This window comes from Piliocolobus tephrosceles, chromosome 15, assembly GCF_002776525.5.
Source record: "Piliocolobus tephrosceles isolate RC106 chromosome 15, ASM277652v3, whole genome shotgun sequence".
Lineage (NCBI taxonomy): Eukaryota > Metazoa > Chordata > Mammalia > Primates > Cercopithecidae > Piliocolobus > Piliocolobus tephrosceles.
In genome coordinates this window covers 26,133,384-26,151,862 of record NC_045448.1, presented here as the reverse complement: position 1 = coordinate 26,151,862, position 18,479 = coordinate 26,133,384, and the positions used below count along the sequence as shown (strand labels likewise).

Below are 18,479 nucleotides of genomic sequence, written 5' to 3'. Positions count from 1 at the left end.
TGTTCCAAAGAGCATCTTTCAGGGAAGGCTTTTTTTTTTTTGAGATGGAGTCTCGCTCTGTCACCTAGGCTGGAGTGCAGTGGCGCGATCTCAGCTCACTGCAAGTTCCACCTTCCGGGTTCACGCCATTCTTCTGCCTCAGCCTCCCAAGTAGCTGGGACTACAGGCGCCTGCCACCACGCCCGGCTAATTTTTCTGTATTTTTAGTAGAGACGAGGTTTCACCGTGTTAGCCAGGATGGTCTCAATCTCCTGACCTCGTGATCTGTCTGCCTCGGCCTCCCAAAGTGCTGGGATTACAGGTGTGAGCCACCACCCAGGCCAGGAAGGCTCTTTTTAAAAACAAGTGTGAATTATTACTGTTTCTTTTTCTCTTTTCTTTTTTGAGACAGGATCTTGCTGTCTCCAGGCTGGAGTACAGTGGTGTGAACAGGGCTCACTGCAGCCTTGACCTCCTGGGCTCAAGCAATCCTCCTGCCTCAGCCCCCCAAATACCTAGGACTTCAGGTGCACATGCCACTGTGCCCAGCTAATTTTATATTTTTTGTAGAGATGAGATTTCACCATGATGCTCAGGCTGGTCGCAAACTCCTGGGCTCAAATGAGTCACTTGCCTCGGCCTCCCATAGTGTTGGGAGTAACCAAACCTGTTACTCTTTATTTCTAAAAGCTACCTAAAAATTAAAATAGGGCCAGGCGTGGTAGCTCATGCCTGTAATCCCAGCATCTTAGGAGGCTGAGGCTGGCGGATCACTAGAGGCCAGGAGTTTGAGACCAGCCTGGCCAACATGGTGAAACCCTGTCTCTGCTAAAAATACAAAAATTAGCCAGGTGTGGTGGTGCATGCTTGTAACCTCAGCTATTTGGAAGGCTGAGGCAAAAGAATCACTTGAACTCGGGAGGCAGATGTTGTAGTGAGCTGAGATCATGCCACTGCACTCCAGCCTGGATGACAGAGGGAGATTCTATCTCAAAAAAAAGACTAAAATGATAAGGGGGGAAATATATAAATCCACAAGGTCAAGGAACGGAATAAGAGAAAGTATGTGGAAGACGGAGAACAGATGGAGGAACAGGATAAATTTAGGAGGGTAAAGGTCTTACGTAAAATACATTTTAGGAAAATATTGTTTCTGTTACATATACACTCACATATACATATACATGTATATGTACACCCAGCCACAATGTATCTCTGTCAAAAAGTTTGAAAATTGGTGGCTTGAAGTATACACACAAAGGGACACAGTTAAGAGAGCCAATCAGCATGGCAGAGTTAGTCAGGGCTTGGAACAAAGGTCGCCACTTAGGACCAAGGTCAGGCATGGATGAGGAGGGTGCCTATTTGAAATTCAGAATAAACAGTTGACATCCTTCCTTAGAGATCAACTTTAATTACAATGAAACAGAATATGAGCCACAGTTCATTTGCTGACTTATTGCCCAGCTAAAGCAAACAAAAATCAATGGTCAGCAAGTGGGTTTTGCCTTAAAGAGAACTACTAGTTTTAGCAAACACTTAAAAATATCTAAATTCTATTAAATTTATATTAAATTTTAAGAATGTTACACATAAAGATATTTCTAATTACAACATCAGGTAACAGAGACATTTTGGTTAAACATATACAATTTCTAACTATTAGCTCCTTTCAAAGGGAATACCTAATTCTCAAAACTGTCTTCTATTGGATTCTGGGATACTGATCTCTCCTGACTCTCTTCTAAGTCTCCAAGAATGGCTTTGCAATGTCTTTTGCTAACTGCCTCCTCTGCTCATGCCCTAAAATAATATTCTTAGGTTCTAACCTCATAATGGGAGATCCCAAAATAATAGTAGCTATGATTTACTGAATGGTAATTATGTGACACTGTTCTAAAGTGCTCTATATGTATTACTCATCCTCATAACTATCATATGATAGGTCCTATCACGGCAAAAAAAAAAAAAAAAAAAAGAAAAACAAAAACAAAAAACAGAGAAAACATGAATTCACAATTTTTTAGGGTAGAGAGGGGTCTCACTATGTTGCCCAGGCTGGTCTCAAGCAATCCTCCTGCCTCCACAATTGAGCCACCACATTTGGCCCAATGCAGTTGCTGACAAGCGATGAAGAACAAAAAATGGGCCAGGCACAGTGGCTCATGTCTATAATCCCAGCAAGTATGCATCCTAGCTCTGCCACTAACATGCTCTAAGACCTTGGTTAAATTATTTCAAAGTACACCTGGTTTCATTATCTGTAAAACAGGAACAATCCAAGAGAAAAGAAAGTATATGCCTACACAAAGACTCATAGCAGCTTTATGCTGAATAAACAAGTTGTTGTGTATCTTAATGAAATAGTACTCAGCAATAAAAAGTAATTAACTAATTGATAATTTCCAAAATAATTATGGTGAGTGAAAGAAGGCTGACCCCACCCCCCCCAAAAAGACAAAGAGAAAACATACCATCCATTTATATACAGTATTAGAAATACAGGTGGGGCGCAGGGGCTCACGCCTGTAATCCCAGCACTTTGGGAAGCCGAGGCAGGTGGATCACGAGATCAAGACCACCCTGGCTAACATGGCGAAATCCCGTTTCTACTAAAAATAAAAAAAAAAAATTAGCCGGGCAAGGTGGCGGGTGCCCATAGTCCCAGCTATTCGGGAGGCTGAGGTAGGAGAATGGCATGAACCTGGGAGGCAGAGCTTGCAGTGAGCCAAGATCGCACCACTGCACTCCAGCCTGGGTGATGGAGTCTCAAAAAAAAAGAAAGAAAGAAACACAGTGACAGAAAGCAATCACAGTGGCTGCCTGGGAACCAGGGGTAGTGGGGAAGAAGGGATTATAAAAGATCACAAGGAGTCTTGAGAAAACTTTTGAGGTGACAAATATGTTCATTATCTTGACTGTTGTGATGGTTTTACAGGTTTATAGGTATGTCAAAACTTATTAAGTTGTACACTTTATGTGCACTTATTCTATCTCAGTTATACCTCAACAAAGCTGTTTTCTCAAAAGAAGTAACACAGATTTAACAGGGTCCTTGTTAGTAATTGATGGGTTAATATACATAATACACATAAAACACATAACATTTGCTAGAAAATATTGCCATTATAATTCTAAATTCTATGATTCAGACAAACACAAATTCAAAGAATTTTTTGTATTTCTTCAGGCAAACCTAATACAAACTAATAAAAATAATGCCCATAAAAAGTTAAAAACGTATTAAAGAAAACAAGTATTTTCACAATGCATTTCACCAAAAACTTGGCATATATTATTTCATGTAATCCTTATAACAATCCATTGAGATGGGTGTTACTATCCTCCTTTACATATGAAGATAAAAAGCCTAATGAGTATATAACTTACCTGAGTTCATAAAGTAGAAAAGGTTATTAGAGCTCATGGACTTAAGTCCATGCAATGGTTTTTACTGCACAAAAAGGTCACCTGACTGCCTGCTTTAAAAAGGAAAGTCTCACAGAATCTAAACCTGTGACAAAAAAGAATTTCACTGTGAAACCTTAAGGAACCTGGCATTCTGCTACCTAAAGTAAATAGGCATCACTTACCATATCTGTAGCTTGATCTTCTTTCCTTGTAATTCAACTGTTTTGATCTTGAAGTCTATTCCTACAATGCAGAAAAAAAGGTAAACTGTAACTGTGGCTTTACATCTGGCTATACTAAAATTAATCACAGTAAAAAGGCTCACACCTTTTAAACTTGTCTGTGTTTGATTCCAGATATTCACAAAGTATGTGACACCGAGCAAGTGCATTCAATTTTAACCCTGAGTAATACAAGATCCAGGATAGCAGGAAAAATAGATACAGAAAGGCCAAGTTTTGGGCTGGGCATGGTGGCTCACACCTCTAATCCCCACACTTTTGAGAGGCTGAGGCGGGCGGACGGTGTAAGCCCAGGAGTTTGAGAACAGCCTGGGCACATGGTGAAACCCTGTTTCTACTAAAAATACAAAAATATTAAAAACACAAAAAATTAGCTGGGCATAGTGGCACACGACTGGACTGTAGTCCCAGCTGCTCAGGAGGCTGAGGCAGGAGAATTCCTTGAACCCAGGAGGCAGAGGTTGCAGTGAGCCTTTAATTGCACCACTGCACTTGAGCCTGGGCAACAGAACGAGATCATGTCCAAAAACAAACAAACAAACAAAAGACAGAGAGACAGAGAAACAGAAAAAAGAGTGAGTTTTTACAAATTAGGATATAAGAAAGTAAAATTTAAAATGCCTAATATTCTAATGCATAAGAATAAAAAGGTTCCTAGTGGGGGAAAAAAATTGAGTTCGCTAACTTGCAGAACAAAGGAAAACTACCAAGGATAGAGGGTCATTTCGTAATGATAAAGCAGTCTATTCTTTAGGAAGGGATAAAAATACAAATGTTTAGCATGAAGCAAACATTAATAGAACTGCAAACTACAATTATAGTTGGAGACTTCAACATCCCTTCCCTGAAAAACAGATTTTTTTTAAGTAGACAGAAAAATCAATAGATACAGAAGACTTAAACCACACTATATTAACCAATTTGACATAATCTCCATCCATCAGCAACAGAATACATAACATTTTCAAGTGCAGACTGAACATGTACTAAGAGAAAACCTAAGGGTCGTAAAAGAAGTTTCAACACATTTAACAGTATTGAAGTCACTGGACACGGTGGCTCACGCCTGTAATCCCAGCACTTTGGGAGGCCAAGGCAGGTGGATCACCTGAGGTCAGGAGTTCGAGACCAGTCTGGCTAATGTGGTGAAACCCCATCTCTACTAAAAATACAAAAATTAGCTGGGTGTGGTAGTGCATGCTTGCAATCCCAGTTACTCGGGAGGCTGAGGCAGGAGAATCACTTGAACCTGGGAGGCAGAGGATGCAGTAAGCTGAGATCGCACCATTGCACTCCAGCCCAGGCGACAGAGCCAGACTCCATCTCAAAAACAAACAAACAAACAAACAAACAAAGAGTATGGAGGTCTTTATACAAAGTATGTTTTCACTTTCTGTTTTTTTTTTTTTTTTTTTTTTTTTGAGACAAGGTCTCGTTCTGTCACCCAGGCTAGAGTGCAGTGGCATGATCTCCTCACTATAACCTCCACTTCCCGGCTTAAGTGATCCTGTTACCTCAGCCTTCCAAGTAGCTAAGACCACAGGCACGAGCCACCATGCCTAGCTAAGTTTTGTATCTTTTTGTAGGACGGGGTCTCGCCATGTTGGCCAGGCTGGTCTCGAACACTCAAAGTGACCCACTGGCCTTGGCCTCCCAAGGTGCTAGGATTACGGACGTGAGTCACCGCACCCAGCCCAAAGTATGCTTTCTGTCTGCAACAAAATGAACTAGAAATCAGTAATAGAAACACATCTGGGAAAACTCCCAAATATCTGGAAATTCATGGATCAAAAAAGAAATTATAGTGAAAATTAGAAAATTTCTGAAATGAATTAAAAAGAGAACATAATATCAAACTTTGTAGGATACAGCTAAAGTAGTGTTTTAGAAAGAAATTCATAGTATTATATTAAAAGTTCACATTAGGAAATAAAACTGTAACAAAATGCAAGCATTGTTTCAGAAGGGGTCAAATACCGAAAGAGTAGGTTCAGTCAGTAATTCTTAAAGTATGTTCCAAAGATCAAAAAGCCAAGTTTCCAACAGCAGTGTCCTATAGGGCTTACTTGACAGAGTTGAAAAGAAGTTATTAGAGAAAGAAAAAGGTACCTTCAAAACAGGATCAATCCAGAAAAAGGTATAAGCTGCAAACTAAACATTACTAGAAGGTTCATTCATCCATCCATTCATCCATCCATCCATCCATCCATCCATCCATCCATCCATCCATCCATCCGCCCACCCACCCGCTATGGCAAGGACGCCACAAAAATACTCTACAGTTCTGGCATACATCCTTACGCTTTCTACACGAGAATTCTGAAGCTGCTCTGTGACTGTATCATCTTATGAATGACAGCAATAGTCCATTTGACTTGAAGGCAATACGTGGAGTAAAAAGATAGTAAAAAGCAAAGTGAAAGAAAGGGCTAACATCTGTTTATAAAAGGAATATTAAGTAAATTTGCAGACAAATTTGAGTTATCCAATCCCAGCAATAGAGCACTCCCAATAAACTGAAACTTATTTCACTACAAAACATCCAAAAATGTTTCATATATCAAGCACACTGTCGATAAATTTCTTCCAGAGAAACTGCTGTACGCCAGAAATAAAGACGGAACCGAAAACCAGAGCAGATAAAAAGGCTTTATTTGCACTTTGACAGTAGCAGGGCTGTAGAGAACATAACCAAAGAGCTTGCTTTTTGTTTTGTTTTGTTTCGTTTTATGGAGACACGCTGTCATTCTGTTGCCCAGGATGGAGTGCAGTTGTCACAGTCATGGCTCCACTGCAGCCTCGACCTCCTGGGCTCAGGTGATCATCCCATCTCAGCCTCCTGAGTAGCTGGGACTACAGGTATGTGCCACCCTGCCCAGCTAATTCTTGTATTTTTTGTAGAGACGACGTCCCGCTATGTTGCCCAGGCTGGTGCTCTAACTCCTGAGCTCAAGTGATCCTCTTGCCACAGGCTCCCAAGATGCCAGGATTATATGCGTGAGCCACTGCATCCAACCTGACCTTGCTTTTTTTCTTTGAGATGGAGTCTCGCTCTGTCACCCAGGCTGGAGTGCAGTGGCGCAATCTCGGCTTACTGCAAGCTCCTCCTCATGGGTTCACGCCATTCTCCTGCTTCAGCCTCCTGACTAGCTAGGACTACAGGCATCTGACACCACGCCTGGCTAATTTTTTGTATTTTTAGTAGAGACGGGTTTCACCATGTTAGCCAGGATGGTCCCGATCTCCTGACCTCGTAATCCACCAGCCTCAGACTCCCAAAGTGATGGGATTACAGGCGTGAGCCACCACGCCCGGCCTGAGCTTACATTCTTAACAGCCATACTGAGAACACGATGAAAGGTCTAGGTCTGGAGACTTTAAGCAACTGGAACCAAGACCTTCTTTGTGTGAAACCTAGAAATGACTACAATCTTAGTGAGAGCTGCCAAGGGAAAAAAACAAAACACAACTATTCACTGGCAAAGGGTGATCATGAAAGGAAGCTTCAGATACCAGGCCTCACAGTTCAGATTTGACGATCTGAATACATCAAAAATGATCCTTGGCTATTAACAGCAAATGTAAAAACTTTCTGAAGGTATAAATTCTTCAGATCCTACAGGATTCCCACAAATAAAACTCTACTTAATACTAGCTAACAATACAAAATTAAGAAACATTAAACGCCACATAAAATTTACCCACTTTGAGTAAGTCAACAAAGAAAACTGAACCCCCAAATTTTCAGATACAGTAATTACTTAACGTGATTAAAATTACTAAGAGGGGCCAGGCACAGTGGCTCACGCCTGTTATCCCAGCACCTTGGGTATCACTTCAAGTCAGGAGTTCAAGACTAGCCTGGCCAACGTGGTGAAACTCCGTCTCTACTAAAAATACAAAAATTAACCAGGCATGGTGTCACGTGCCTGTAATCCCAGCTACTCGGGAGGCTGAGGCATGAGAATTGCTTGAACCCAGGAGGTGGAGGCTGCAGTGAGCCAAGATTGCACCACTGCACTCCAGCCTGGGCAACAGCGCAAGCCTATGTCTCAAAAAAACACATAATAAATAGGGCCAGGCGCGGTGGCTCACACCTGTAATCCCAGCACATTCAGAGGCCGAGGCAGGAGGGTCACCTGAGGTTAGGAGTTTGAGACCTGCCTAGCCAACATAGTGAAACCCCATCTCCACTAAAAATACAAAAATTAGCCAGGCGTGGTGGTGGGCGCCTGTCATCCCAGCTACTCGGGAGGCTGAGACAGGGAAATTGCTTGAACCCTGGAGGCGGAGGTTGTAGTGAGTCAAGACCCTGCCACTGCACTCCAGCCTGGGTGACAAGAATGAAACTGTCTCAAAAATATAGAATGAAATGAAATGAAATGAAATGAAATGAAATGAAATGGACAAAATAAGGCGGCCTTTTTTTTTTTTTTTTTTAAGTAAGGAAAAAGGCTGGGTGTGGTGGCTCATGCCTATAATCCTAGCACTTTAGCAGGCCAACGTAAGAGGATCACTTGAGTCCAGGAGTTCAAGACCAGCCTGAGCAACATGGCAAAACCTCATCTCTGTAGTCTCAGCTACTTGGGAGGCTGTGGTGGGAGGATCACCTGAGTCCAGGATGTTGAGGCTGCAATGAGCTGTGATCATGCCACTGCACTCCAGCCTGAGCAACAGAGTAACACCCTGTCTCAAAATAAATAATAAAAACATGAGAAAAACAAAAACAAGGTAGCAAATTTTTCATAAAGCTTGACTTTAAAAGTTGTCCTTTTATTGAGATTACAGTCAGAGTAAGTTTTTGAAAATGACAAGTTGATTTGTTTTCTCTATGCTTTCAGGATAAAATTGTGAAAATGCCTCTTAGTATAGAAGTCTTCAGTCTACATGACATCCCTGATCATCGTGTTTTTTCATGTCTCTCGTTTAGCATACGCTACTTCCTAAATCCTCTCCTCATCCCAGTTTTCTTTTCCTGGTAAACGTCATTTGTCTTTCAAGATTCAGTTTTGCTCCTGTGGAACAAACACAAGAGAGGTATCTATGCAAGCCTCAACTGACAGCGAACATTTAATGAAGCAATCTGTCTAAAACACATAAACAGACCTAAAGGTAACTCAAACTTCAGAAGAAAATATGTGCTGCAGTCTTAAATATATATATATGTGTGTGTGTGTATGTGTATATATATATGAGATAATTAAAACCTGTTATGTGTTTCTAAAGAATATTGGTTTGATCTGTATTGCTGACATCATATTTCCATGGCAGATGGGTGATAGTATATACCAATAATTAAAATTTCAAATACAGACTTCACAGATTTCTCCAGGGAAATAATTATTTTTGATCCAAATATTCTGGGGATCCAGGGAAGAAAAAAGAAAACAAAGTCCTTGCCCATAAACTTCTGCAAAGAGGTCCTGGGGTAGAGAAATGTTCACCATATAAAAGGAAGAAACAAAATCATTCATAACTTCGCTCTACTCTGCATCTCATTTTTCATAACTAACCACTCAACAAGAAATGGTTTAACACCAACCTTCAACAAAACCTGTTATCCCCAGAATCTACAGTAATACCCCATTCCTTCAAACTCTTGGGTTTACCATATTGCTCCTCTCTTAATTTGAGCCAGTCTGCTTTTTAATCAGCCAAAATATTTCAGCTTGCCCCATTATGTTTCTCATACACAATCAAAAGAAAAAAGGGCCATTTACCCACCATTTAACCTAACCCTATTTCTACAACCCATATTATGTTTTTCTTTAAGAATTTCTCAGAAAATCATCCTAAAATGACCCGGCTGTCTAGACTAACTCTGAACATGACCAACAACTTCAGCTAGGCATACAATTTATTAATTAATCTTAACGACAAGTGTGACAACTGATACTATTTCAGGAAACTTGCCTGAAGAAAGATGAAATAAGGATACAATCTGAAAGCTCTAAACCCCCCGGGATGGAAACTAGGCATCACTGGAAAATGTCTAAGAATTTGGGCTGTTTTCAGGTACCTACTTAATCTAACTGGTCAAGATACAAGCCTCATTTTGGACTCCCTGAGTTTCCCTCACATTTCATCTAGTCAATAATCACAGCTAGTAGGCTCTACTACTAAACCTCTTAAATTTGGAGGTTAAGGATCCTTCCTCACTGAGTTTCCTCTCCATTTCACTTTTTGTTTTTATCAAACTTCTTGAAAGTTACCTATATGTGCTGTCTCTAGTTTTCTCTCCTCCCACCTCTTGAATCCTTTCCAAACAGGCTTTGTTGTTATTATTAACCACCTCAACACACACACATACACACACACACAGCTCTCACTATGGTCAACGGTCGCCATGTTCCCAAATCCAATGATCATTTCTAAGTCCTCATCTGATCTTTTTTTTTCCTTTTCTTTTCTTTTTCTCTGAGACAGAGTCTCACTCTTTCACCCAGGCTGCAGTGGAGTGGTACCATCTCAGCCCACTGCAACCTCTGCCTTCCAAGTTCAAGCAATTCTCCTGCCTGAGTCTCCCGAAAAGCTGGGACTACAGGCACGCACCACCATACACGGCTAACTTCTGTATTTTTAGTAAAGTCAGGGTTTCACCATGTTGGCCAGGCTGGTCTCCAACTCCTGACCTCAGGCGATCCACTCACCTCGGCCTCCCAAAGTTCTGGGATTACAGGAATGAGCCACCGCGCCCGGTCCTCAACTGATCTTACTAACTATAGATGAAGGAAGGAGTTCTTCACTCTTTTCTGCATGAAAACTCCTGACTTTCCTACCTTTCTAGCCACTCATTAATCTTCATTGCTGGTTTCTCCTCATCTCTCTGGCCCCTAAAAATTGAAGTGCACTTCTATTTTCTATCTTGACGCATTCCCTAGTTTCATGGTTTTAAATTCCACATACACACTGATGATCTCTCACTTCAACTCTCCCCTGAACTCCAAACCCAAGATACCCAACTGCTTATTAGTTATCTCTATATCCCATCTCTCACAAACACTAAAACTCTTTCAATCCATAAATAAGGCCCTACATATTCTCCCACCTCCCCCTTTCTACCCTGCCCTCAGCATTTTCTACATCATCTCACCCTGATCTAGCTAACTGTATTGACTTCCCTTTTGTTGCTCCATGCACAAGACAGCCAGGTTCGCCTCTCACTACCTTTTCATAAAGGTACTATTCCCCTAACCTCTGACTTCCTTTCTCATCCATCATGGCTCTTTCCCCTAGCTACCCTAAGTTGCAATATTTCTCCATGTTCCCCACCCATTGTCTGTTAACACTTCTAACCTTCTTCCTGACTTTTAAACTTTAACATGTCCGTATTTCTGTTATCATCCATCTCTCATTGCCAAAATGTGAGACTCAAAAGGGTAGAGATTTTTATCTGTTGAGTTAAATTCCCCACACCCAGAACAATACCTGACATTTAGCAGGTAATCCATAAATACCTGTCGAATAAACAGATAAATGGTGTTTTCCAGAGAAATTAAGGAGTCCCTGAGAAAAATGTTTCACCCTTAAGTTGAAACATCACTTGACAAGCCTCACCCTTTTCTACTCTGCTACCAATCAGCTTTTTACAGCCTCAGGCCAAAGGTTCCAATGAGATATCACAACTTTTTTTTTTTTTTTTTGGGAGCAGGGTCTCCCTGTTGCCCAGGCTTGAATGCAGTGGCATGATCTCGGCTCACTGCAACCTCCACCTTTCAGGTTCAAGCCATTCTTCCGCTACAGCCTCCGGAGCAGCTGGGACTACAGGCATGTGCCACCACACTCAGTTAACTTTTGTATTTTTAGTAGACAGGGGGTTTCACCATGTTGGAGAGGCTGGTCTGGAACTCCTGGCCTTATGTGATCCGCCCTCCCTGGCTTCCCAAACTGCTGGGATTATAAACATGAGCCACTGCATCCGGCCAGATATCAAAACAAGGAAAAAAAAAGTTAACAGAGGCAATGTGAGACATAATAAATTAGAAAAGCAAACCAGGACGTCTGACATCTAACAGAAGTTTGAAAAGGCACAGAGAAAGTGACATATAGTAAATAATTTTTAAAAATAGACAACAAAACAGAACTACAAGAATCTACTTCTAAACTGAAAAATCCACCAAGAACCTAGCATAATGAACAATGAGCATAAAACTTACACCAAAGTACATCACAATGAAATTTCAGAATACCAGAATTAGTTTATAAAAGCATGCAGAGAAACAAACTAAGCCACATTAAAAGATCAACTCTCAACTTCTCAATAACACTAAAATCCAGAAGACAAAAGGACAGTATCTTTTAATAATACTTTCAACCTACATCCAGTCAAAACCAAATGCAAGGCATTCCCAGACATGTAAGATCTCAAAATATTTAGCACCCATGCATCCTTTCTAAGGTAGCACTAAGAAATTGCTTTACCAAACCAACAAAGAAGAAGAAATGATCGGCACTTTGGGAGGCCGAGACGGGCGGATCACGAGGTCAGGAGATCAAGACCATCCTGGCTATCACGGTGAAACCCCGTCTCTACTAAAAATACAAAAAACTAGCCGGGCGAGGTGGCGGCGCCTGTAGTCCCAGCTACCCGGGAGGCTGAGGCAGGAGAATGGCGTGAACCCGGGAGGCGGAGCTTGCAGTGAGCTGAGATCCGGCCACTGCACTCCGGCCTGGGCGACAGAGCAAGACTCCGTCTCAACAAAAAAAAAAAAAAAAAAAGAAGAAGAAATGAAATCCATTCAACAGTGTGAAGTAAAGGGTAGACAAAATTGGCCTAGAGAGCAACCAGTTCAGAATAGAAAGTTCCAGGGGGGATGTTTCCTGGGAGTGGGAAGGAGGAAACAGTATTAGAATTTATATGAAAAACAAAAGGATCTAACAATTCTACATGAGATAAAGAAGAGACAGTGCCTTGAAATCTATGCAAATGTAACAACAAACTGTAAACTACAATAAAAACAAAAAGTTGTACGAAAAAGAAAATGCAATTATAGTACACTATTTGGCCTAGCAGTTAACCAAAATACTTGTTATTACTAATTGAAATGATGAAGGAAGAGGTGCCAGGAATATCTGGTGGTGTAAGAGTATTAAAATCTCATCTTCCATAATAAGAAGAGTGTTTCTAAGGCTAGGTTTTTTTAAAGTTTAGAAACATATGACTAGAGAATATGGAGTTGAATAACAGAAGAAAAAGTCTAAAAATGTTTGGGAAAGGTAAGGTGCAGGTGCATATGGGGCAAGAATCTGTTGTTGCAGTTGCTGCTTCACTGTCACAGCTCTGAAGTAATATGACTTCTAAAAATCTGTACCTATTAACAGAAATAAAAAGCAGGCTCACAGAGGAGGAGGTATGTTTACAAATGCATTCTCTCCACTGCTTAACCACTTCATTTCAATCCATCACTCTCTTTTATTTATTTATTTTTTTTTGAGACGGAGTCTCACTCTGTCGCCCAGGCTGGAGTGGCGCAATCTCCGCTCACTCCAACCTCTGCCTCCTGGGTTCAAGCGATTCTCCTGCCTCAGACTCCCAAGTAGCTGAGATTATAGGAACCTACCACCATGCCCGGCTAATTTTTGTTTCTAGTAAAGACAGGGTTTCACCATTTTAGCCAGGCTGGTCTGGAACTCCTGACCTCAAGTGATCCACCCACCCTGGCCTCCCAAAGTGCTGGGATTACAGGCATGAGCCATCAGGCCCCGCCTCAATCATCACTGTCTACAAATAAATATATTTCTGAGCATGGCCCCAAGCCACCTCTCCAGTCTCATTCCCTCCAGTCTTTCTCCTGTAATCACATTCAAACACAACTTTCATAGTGCTAAACTTTTTTCAAGTAAATATCATGATTTCATTAGTGTGTACTTTCCACCCTCCCCCACCATATATATCCACATGCAAACACCTAAGAAAAACTGAAGATACACCAGACGTGGTGGCTCATGACTGTAATCCCAACACTTTGGGGGGCCCAAGTGCGCAGATCACGAGGTCAGGAGTTCGAGACTAGTCTTGCCAACACGGTGAAACCTCGTCTCTACTACAAATACAAAAATTAGCTGGGTACAGTGGCAGGCGCCTGTAATTCCAGCCGCTCAGGAGGCTAAGGAAGGGGAGTCACTTGAGAATCACTTGAACTCGGGAGGCAGAGGCTGCAGTAGGCCAAGATCATAGCACTGTACTCCAGGCTGGGCGACAGAGCAAGACTCACAAGACTCTGTCTTGGGGGCGGGGGTGTGTGTGCAGGTTAAAGTAAAGATGAACAGAGTGGAAAAGCTTATAAAATTGAGAGATGAGAAGAAAGTCAGTAGCTCAGCTAATAAGAGATGCTAGAAAAACCTACCACCCTCAGAAATTCTGTCAGAATAATGAAGACTCTCCTGCAACATTATCATTTGCTAAATTAGCACAGAAATCACAGGGTTTGATCCAAACAGTGATTCCTTTTTTGGTTTTGCTTATGTAAAAACACACTAAAGGAAATTCTCACTTTTTACAGATTCTCAGGGCCCAGCTCATGAGTGTTTCAATTTTTAGCTGCTCAAAAGAAAAACAGTATCAGCCACATTATTTGCCTTAATGATGTTGCAGAAGCACCATCCAGTGGCAAGAGAAGTAACTGCAACCTCTAGCCACTCTAAATAAATCAAGTTTTCCAGAGCTTGGCTTCTGATGACTTACCAATACACAGTAATTAATGCAGGCAGAAATAACCAACCAAATAACCAAACCATCATTTATAGCTAAATGATCAATTTCTGGGGTTTTTAACAAGTGAAAATCAAGTGTTTTCCACCTACCAGGAGAGGAAATAATAATATACCTATATCGTTTGAATGTTGCTTAAGCACTGGATTTCGAGACCAGGTTCTAGTCTCAGCTTTGGCACTAACAGTATACATTTTGAAAAGGTCATTTTCCAATATGGGTATTTATTTCTTTATCTGTATGCAGATGTGAAAATGTTGAATGTGAAAGTTTCCTCTAAAGATGCTTTTGTGTAATAACAGTAACAGCGTAGTTACCATTTTACAATGTGCGTGCACTGTTAGAAGATCTCTGCATGGATTAACTCATTAAAACCTCAGGATAATCCTAGTTCATATTATTTTCTTTCTGCAAATGAGGAATAAAATAAAAAGTAATAGCAGCAAGGCTGGGTGCAGTGGCCCACACCTGTAATCTCAGCACTTTGGGAGACCGAGGCGGGCAGATCACCTGAGGTCAGGAGTTCCAGCCCAACCTGGTCAACTGGTAAAACCCCGTCTCTACTAAAAATACAAAAATTAGCCAGGCATGGTGGCAGGCACCTGTAATCCTAGCTACTAGGGAGGCTGAGGCAGGAGAATCGCTTGAACCTGGAAGGCAGAGGTTGCAGTGAGACTGCACCATTGCACTCCAGCCTGGGCAACAAGAGTGAAAATCTGTCATAATAATAACAGCAGCAGCAGCAGCAATAACTGCAGTAACACCCATATTTACTAGGTAATTACTAAGAGTGCTAAGCATTTCACATATACTGCCTCACTATTCATAAAAATCCTGAGATATTACCAATATGCCTATTTTATAAAACAGGGAGTTCAAGGTAATTTAAAGTTGCACGATTAACAGGTGGCAGAACCAGGATTCAGTACCATGTCTGATTCATACCATGTATGCTTTTAACCTACACTAAGTTCTGTTCTTTTTTTTTTTTGAGGTAAAATTCACAGTAAATTGACCATTTTAAAGTGAACAAAATAAAAAAAAAGAAAGAAAAAAGAAAGTGAACAATTCATAACGTTGTATAACCACCACCTCTAGTTGCAAAATGTTTTCATCACCTCAAAATGATCCCACATACATTCAGCAGTTGCTTCCCATTCTCCCCTCCCCTCCAGTCCCTGGAAACCACCAATCTGTATTCTGTCTCTATGGATTTACCTATTTTGGATACTTCATGAAATAGAATCAAACAACATGTGAGCTTTTGTGTCTGGCTTCTTTCACTTAGCATGTTTGAGGTCCGTCCATGTTATGCAGCATGTATTAGTATACTGTTTTTATGACTGAATAATATTCCATTGTATGCACACACCATAATTTGTCTATCCAACCATCTCCTGATGGAAATCTAAATTTGTTTCCACCTTTTGGCTTTTATGAATAGAGCTGTTATGAATATGCATATACATGTATTTGAGTATGTTTTCAATTCTTTGGGGCATATACAACAGGTGGAACTGCTAAGTCATATGTGAAATCTAGGTTTAACTTTTTAAGGAATTGCCATGGTGGCTGTACCATTTTACATTCACACAAGCAATGTATAAGGGCTCCAATTTCCCCACGTCCTCACTCATACTTGTTACTTTCCTTTTGTGTTTTTAAATAGCCATCCTAGTGGGTACGAAATGATACCTCACTGTGGTTTTTTAATGTGCATTTCTTTAATGACTAATGATGCTGAGAACTTTCCATGTGTTTGTTGATCACTTGTATGTCTTTGAACTCTACACAAGTCCTTTGCCCATTTTTTTTGAGATGGAGTTTTGCTGTTGTTGCCCAGGCTGGAGTACAATGGTGTAATCTCGGCTCACTACAGCCTCAGCATCCCAAGTAGCTGGGATTACAGGTGACCGCCACCAGACCCAGTTAATTTTTTTGTATTTTTAGTGAAGATGGGGTTTCATCATGTTGGACAGGCTGGTCTCAAACTTCTGGCCTCAGGTGATCCATCCCCCTCAGTCTCCCAAAGTGCTGGGATTACAGGCGTGAGCTACCGCATCGGGCCCATTTGCCCCCCTTTTCTTTTTTTCAAGACAGACTTTCGTTCTTGTTGCCCAGACTGGAGTGCAATGGTGTGATCTCAGCTCACCGAAACCTCTGCCTCTTGGGTTCAAGCAATTCTCCTGCCTCAGCCTCCCGAGTAGCTGAGATTACAGGTATGCGCCACCATGCCCGGCTAATTTTTTTTTTTTATTTTTAGTAGAGACGGGGTTTCTCCATGTTGGTCAGGCTGGTCTCAAACTCCTGACCTCAGGTGATCTGCTCACCTCAGTCTCCCAAAGTGCTGTGATTACAGGTATGAGCCACTGTGCCCAGTCTCTTTTATATATTTTGGAATCTTAATCTTGATCAGATACATGACTTGCAAATGTTTTCTTCCATTCTGTACCCTGTCTTTTCACTTCTTTTATTTTTTTAGAGCTGGAGTGAAAGTTTATTAAAAAGCTTCAGAGCAGGCCGGGCGCAGTGGCTCACGCCTGTAATCCCAGCACTTTGGGAGGCCGAGGCAGGTGGATCACCTGAGGTTGGGAGTTCGAGACCAGCCTGACCAACATGGAGAAACCCCGTCTCTACTAAAAATACAAAATTAGCTGGGCCTGGTGGCACATGCCTATAATCCCAGCTACTAGGGAGGCTGAGGCAGGAGAATTGCTTGAACCTGGGAGGCGGAGGTTGCGATGAGCCGAGATCATGCCATTGCACTCCAGCCTGGGCAACAAGAGTGAAACTCTGCCTCAAAAAAAAAAAAAAAAGCTTCAGAGCAGGAACAAAGGGAAGGAAAATACACTGGGAAGAGGGTCAAGCTGGTGACTTGAAAGTGCTGTCTTTTCATATAACTTTTTTTTTTCGGAGACATAGTCTTGCTCTGCCGCCCAGGCTACAGTGCAGTGGCGCAATCTCAGCTCACCGTGGCAACCTCTGCCTCCCAGGTTCAAGCGATTCTCCTGCCTCAACCTCCCAAGTAGCCAGAATTACAGGCGCACGTTACCACACTCGGCTGATTTTTTTTATTTTTAGTAGACATAGGGTTTTACCATGTTTATCAGGCTGGTCTCAAACTCCTGCCCTCAAGTGATCCAACCGCCTCTGCCTCCCAAAGTGTTGGGATTACAGGCGTGAGTCGCCGCGCCCGGCCTGTTGTTTCACTTTCTTAGTATGTCCTTTGATGCACAAGAGTTCATTTTGATGAAGTCCAATTATTTTATCCATTATTATTTTTGCCACAAGTTGTAGCTCCACTCATTTTGATTTCTGAAACGGTTGAGATGGAAGAAGTTCCTTGATACTGAAAAATCCTGAGTGAGAGAATCAAAGCTAAATTGAACTTTTGACAACTACAACTAAGAGACTAGTTGTAACTGGGGATAATACAAGCATTTCTAGTACAATGCAATATACACATTCCTAAATAACCCTTTAGTTCTGCGAAATCACAAATTAAAAATAATCAGGCTTATAGGAAAAGTTAGGTTTGAGGTAGTTACTCATAAGCAACTTTGTTCAGAAAACTAAAAATACTAGCACTATTAAAAATACATGAATTCTTAATAAAGAAGCAACCATAATGAGCATCAAATTTTACCATTAAAAAAGATGAAGGTAACTTGATGAAAAGGGATATAAGGACTGAAACTGCAGAACTATGAAAGAAGGGGTAAAATGCACAAAAATTACATAGAGCCCTATAAACTTCCCTTGGCCAAACTGTATCAATGGCAAGGCTGAGGGATGAATTCTATATGCGCACTTTCATATTCCTCTGGGACATACTGCTGCAATCAACTGTAATAATGTACTTGGTGTACCGTGTACCAAAACATGGTGTACCATGTACCCAAAACATAATACACTAGGGAAAAGCACAAAATGACCCAACATGATTTCCTCATTATTGTGATATCATTTACTTTTTAACAATTGGCTATAAGCTAATTCACATTATAGCAACATGAGTTTCAGTAGGGTAAACCACACTTACTACACACTTGGCAATGAATAAGGCAAAGTCCTTCTGTTGGGGGAACTTATGAAAGGGGATTACCCATTCCCCCCAATTTCAAATCTCTGATGTT

At 41.3% G+C, this 18,479-nt stretch overlaps 1 protein-coding gene across 1 annotated transcript in view; it reads right to left on the bottom strand.

Annotated features, from left to right (window-relative positions):
* The window catches only part of RAB10 (RAB10, member RAS oncogene family), a 107,933-nt gene that overhangs the window by 38,147 nt on the left and 51,307 nt on the right, over nucleotides 1-18,479 (bottom strand). The window contains exon 2 of the mRNA XM_023230005.2: nucleotides 3,573-3,633. Coding sequence (XP_023085773.1) covers nucleotides 3,573-3,633 — 61 coding nt within the window. The remainder of the gene's footprint in view (nucleotides 1-3,572; nucleotides 3,634-18,479) is intronic.